General features: G+C 47.4%; 3 protein-coding genes across 3 annotated transcripts; 2 read left to right on the top strand and 1 right to left on the bottom strand.

Moving 5' to 3' along the window:
• Positions 1 to 248: 248 nt before the first annotated feature.
• Positions 249 to 1,178, top strand: FIESC28_11757 (uncharacterized protein; the record flags this gene model as incomplete). Its single annotated transcript, XM_031165870.1, has 1 exon — positions 249 to 1,178. One exon carries the CDS (start codon positions 249 to 251, stop codon positions 1,176 to 1,178), a length of 930 nt encoding a protein of 309 aa, XP_031010073.1.
• Positions 1,179 to 1,635: 457 nt separating this feature from the next.
• Positions 1,636 to 3,579, bottom strand: FIESC28_11756 (uncharacterized protein; the record flags this gene model as incomplete). Its single annotated transcript, XM_031165869.1, has 7 exons — positions 1,636 to 2,113; positions 2,162 to 2,452; positions 2,498 to 2,544; positions 2,700 to 2,900; positions 3,054 to 3,249; positions 3,301 to 3,358; positions 3,447 to 3,579. 7 exons carry the CDS (start codon positions 3,577 to 3,579, stop codon positions 1,636 to 1,638), a joined length of 1,404 nt encoding a protein of 467 aa, XP_031010072.1.
• Positions 3,580 to 3,675: 96 nt separating this feature from the next.
• Positions 3,676 to 4,217, top strand: FIESC28_11755 (uncharacterized protein; the record flags this gene model as incomplete). Its single annotated transcript, XM_031165868.1, has 4 exons — positions 3,676 to 3,678; positions 3,732 to 3,771; positions 4,073 to 4,157; positions 4,211 to 4,217. 4 exons carry the CDS (start codon positions 3,676 to 3,678, stop codon positions 4,215 to 4,217), a joined length of 135 nt encoding a protein of 44 aa, XP_031010071.1.
• Positions 4,218 to 4,430: the final 213 nt, after the last annotated feature.

Raw genomic sequence — 4,430 nt, 5'->3', positions numbered from 1 at the left:
CTGAGTTCTTGGTGAATAAGGCCAGTCAAAGTTACATGTTCAATCATCGATTGTCAAATCCACACAAGTTTGTTTTTGTTTTGGTCGGACAATGATGCTTTGTTCAGGTCATGGGGTCTGAGCACGATGTCTATTTTCAGTGTTCTTTGTGCGGATTTATACATCTCGACTTTGAGTTATAACCCACCGCGGCGCACTTTTGATCAAGTCTTGTTGACCAGAAAATCACACACGACTTCATAACAGCCATGACTACCGACCATTCTCACGACTCTCTTTTGGCTGACATTGTCCAGGAGCTCGATCCCAACGCACCACCTGCTGCTCCCCGCGATTTGATATCAACTGTCTCGTCACTTTTTGTCCAACGTCGGGAAAAGCTTCGCAAGGAGCGACGTGCACACAAAGATGCTGCGATAGATGCTGCATTTGCTACTGCTCGAGCGGTAGCGCGTAAGAAAGAAGAGGCAACGCAAGAGGCACTGGCAGAAAAGAAGTATAGACATGACAGAGCCCTCAGCCGCCCCCGCCCTCGAGTCAAAGATATCAACCCTTCCAAAAAGGAGATCGATGATCTCATTGAAAAAGAAGTTGCCAGAGAAGCGAAAGGCCGTGGCTTACAGCCCGCCAAGGGCGAAACGGAGAAAAGGTACGAAGAGCGAATGAGGGCCCTTGAGGATCGCGTTGATGATCTCGACTTCATTGAGCAAGAGCGCATGCAACATGATCCTACTCGTTACATAGAAGGTTTCCCAGTCAATCTCGTCCTTGTGCATCGCCACTTTCGTCTTTCTCCCCGGATTCCATTCGCTGATTTTGCTTGCCTTCAGTGCAAGGCTCTGGGAAGACGATGCGGACGCAGGAGTGACGATACATATTTCTGCGAGCGTTGTTATAGGAACAACAGAAGATGCCTAGTCAAGCATCACACAGAGTGTGAAGAGGATCATGCAGGGACTTGGAAGTTTGCTCCACTTCAGAGGTGTCGACATGATCGTCTGAGGGATGAGATTTGGAAATGGATGGGAAAGCTACAGCAGCGAAAGAACGGGGGCGATGGTATCAGACCTTGGCCAGCATGGCATACAAAAGGCCCAGACGGCGAGTTGGATACGCAGAACATACCTAAAAGGTGGCAGGATTATTTCGAGTCAGCTTCAAAGGGGAAGGATAAGTAGAAGTTACGTGACGGGGTCGAAGAAGACATTAGGAGAAAGAATTGATTTGTCTCTGTTTAAATATCACCATGCAGTCCCATCCTCTGAATTTACCATTGCCCATCGATCTGAAAAGTTCCCATCACTTCAAAAATCCGGATGCTCTAATATCACCATTGTGTCATTCATTGCACTCCAGTACGAGGTGTGATTTGCAACCTCGACTTTTCCCATGATGGTCTCAAAAGATAAAAAATAGATTGCCTGCGCAACAGCGTAGGCCAAACCTTTCCCACAAATTCTCTTTATCATCATCGTCTTCCACTGGGTCCTAGAAATGTCCTTAGAATCGACTCCGAATTCCGATGTCTTCATGTTTCATGAGAACAGGATCAACTTTATGGGGTCTATATAAAGTACCGGCTGGTAGGAGACCCCGTGCTTACTGGAGAGGTAGATGGACTATCATGAAGAGATATTAACAGAAGGTTATCATGAAAAGGAAGGTTTGAACCAACCTGGTCATCACGTCTCTCAAGCTATAGCAGTCAAGCTTTTGATGCCGTGAAATCGGGGCGAGGTCGGGTAACGACCAGGGTATCGGCCTGAGTGCACCTTGAGGCTTCCAAGAAGACAAGACGACTTTTTCAAGACGCTTCAATAGTTCTGCATTCTTCTTGTTGTCACGTAGCCACTTATGTTTCTTCGCTTCTTGAGCGCTGATTCTGTGTAAAGGATTCGGCTTCAGGCAGCTCCGAACAAAGTTGACTACGTCAGAAGAAGGCTTTCGTGGCAGATAGCTGAAGATTCGTGTGACGTATTGGCGGATTTCCTCTTCATCCAAACTGCTGAGCATTGTATCATGACGGTCAGATACTAGAAGGGTGAAGGCAACAACGCCCAAAGACCAGATATCAACAGCTGCTGTATGGGCTTGGCTGTTCGATACGAATTCTCTGCATTTTCTCAGTTCTTGTCACATCTTTATTGTTTGCGTGACGTACGGTGCCTGGTAGCCAGAAGTTCCAGCATTTGTAGTCATTCTGCTACGTCGAGGGACCGCAGAGGTGCCAAAGTCTGAGAGCATCACTCGATGGTGAGTGATCTTTGGAGAACATGCCAGTAGGATGTTTTCTGGTTTCAGATCGCGGTGCACGATTCCTTTCCGGTGGAGATAGTGAAGACCTTGAACTACTTGGCGAATGATGATTCTGGACTCGGACTCCTTGACAGTGCCACGCCGCATAATGAATGACATGAGGTCTCCACCTGCTGCAAGTTCTGTGAAAGTGTAACTGACACCATCAGCTGGCCATCCAGTATAGATTGAATCCACTTACAGTGTATGAGGAGAGGATATCGCATCCACATAAGAGAGGATGTTGGGCTGGATCAAATTAGTGAATGCTTAGGCAATAAGGGTAGGAGAATTTCAGCTCCTGAGTGCTAAGATAAGAAGTTCAGGTTTGGTAGAGTAGCTGTGGTATCAACTCTTACACCAGTAGGTGCTAATTACTGCTATCCTGAGATGACGTTACTCACATGTTGCAATTGTCGCAAGATGTCCGTTTCCTGGAACTTGCGTCGGATGTCGTCTTGGGCGTTCTTCCCACGGATCTTGTCCAAGTTGATCAACTTGCAGACCAACTGCTTTCCGGTTTCAACGTCATTGGCGAGACATACGACAGCCTCTGCCCCTTGACCGAGACAATGATCGGTTACCCGATACTTACTGGCAAACAGCTGGTAATAGTTTAGCCAAAGCGACTCAGATGAAACTTTAACTGAAGTCGGGCCTACCTTGCACTCCTCTTGTTGCAGGGTTGTCAGCTCATGGCGGGGAGATGGTTGATAATGAACGACTGTAAGCTTCTAGTAGGGTCGAATTTCAATCACATCGCCATGTTGCAACAGGTATCCGGGGCTGATATCTGGTCCAGACCCAATGGTCTTCCCATTAACCAGGGTGCCGTTTGAGGACTTTCGATCTCGAACGTAGATGTGATTGACAGTTGGTTCATATACAACAACGTAAACCTCGCAGTGATTTCGTGAAACCATCATTTCCAGATCATCATCGATCGCCAGCGTGCTATGGTTCTTTGTCAAAGCTAGAATGCCATTGGGCATTTTTCTTACTTACTTGGAACGAATATCCCGACCAATCTTGAAGATCTGCCGTTCGTACACGGGATGCAGCTCTGGGAGTCAGGTTAACAGCTGTCACTGACGAAAGGGGTGAAGATTATATCATATCGTGAGATCTTTTTGCTCTCATGGAGAACGTACGCTGAGACTGGTTGTTGCTTCTCGTATCAACCAGGTGAAGATACGCGGCGGGAACCTCCTGCGATGGCCGTGTTATGGCTTGGTCCATCTCGATGCTCATTGAACAAGTGCTCATGTAAGTGATTTGCTGCATAGGTTGAGTGAACAAGCAGTATTGGCGAAGAATTCAATAAAACATAGAATTTATTTGGACTTTTGATAATGAGGAGGTTATTCACATGACTTCATCATGGTAAGTGATTTTTTTACTCGAACCTCAGCTTATTGTTAATCAACAATACCTAGCCTCCCCATGCCTTCCTTCCCATTCAAGAGGGCACCCCTGGTACGTAGTGCACCTGTACTGTGCTTTCTACAGTGCGCAGTTGTGACGCACGGCTCCACAGTCACGTGCCTCTGCTTAGGGCATCGGTCGGTCCTGCCAAATAAATTTCGGAAATCTCTCCGCTCCAGAAGTTGTTCTTTATCCCAACACGATTCTCATCCACGAAAGAGTAAGTTTACGCGACCCTACCCTGGCTATGCATGGGCTAGTAGCTTCTGGAGATATTGAGCTGAGCTCTTTGCCATTATGAAACTGCTTGCTCACAGCACTTTGTGAGCGCACAGCTGCTAACATTCAACAGCATCGTCGATCAAGATGAGAGCCAAATGGAGAAAGAAGCGGGTTCGCCGCCTTAAGCGCAAGAGAAGAAAGATGAGAGCTAGATCGTAAGTTGTGCCGTCTCCGTTGATACCATTACTGTCGCTAACTATCCACGAAGCAAATAAACGCATCGCATCTCAACCTGACTTGACTCATCTTTCATGATGTCACGACTTCACACGCCTCAACGATACTTTGGCCGAAGCAGGGCACTCGCCATTCTGGCGCCTCTGGGACCTCCCGCGACGCACTGAGCTGGGATTTGACTTTGGGAACTACGTCAGAGTGGTTGAACCCCGCACTTGAGCGGCTGTTAGGGCACACAATGGACATTACGA

This window comes from Fusarium coffeatum, assembly GCF_003316985.1.
Source record: "Fusarium coffeatum strain FIESC_28 chromosome Unknown BRIP53273_contig_492, whole genome shotgun sequence".
Taxonomy (NCBI): Eukaryota; Fungi; Ascomycota; class Sordariomycetes; order Hypocreales; family Nectriaceae; genus Fusarium; species Fusarium coffeatum.
The sequence above is the reverse complement of the archived record's forward strand: the minus strand, read 5'-3'. Positions and strand labels throughout refer to the sequence as shown.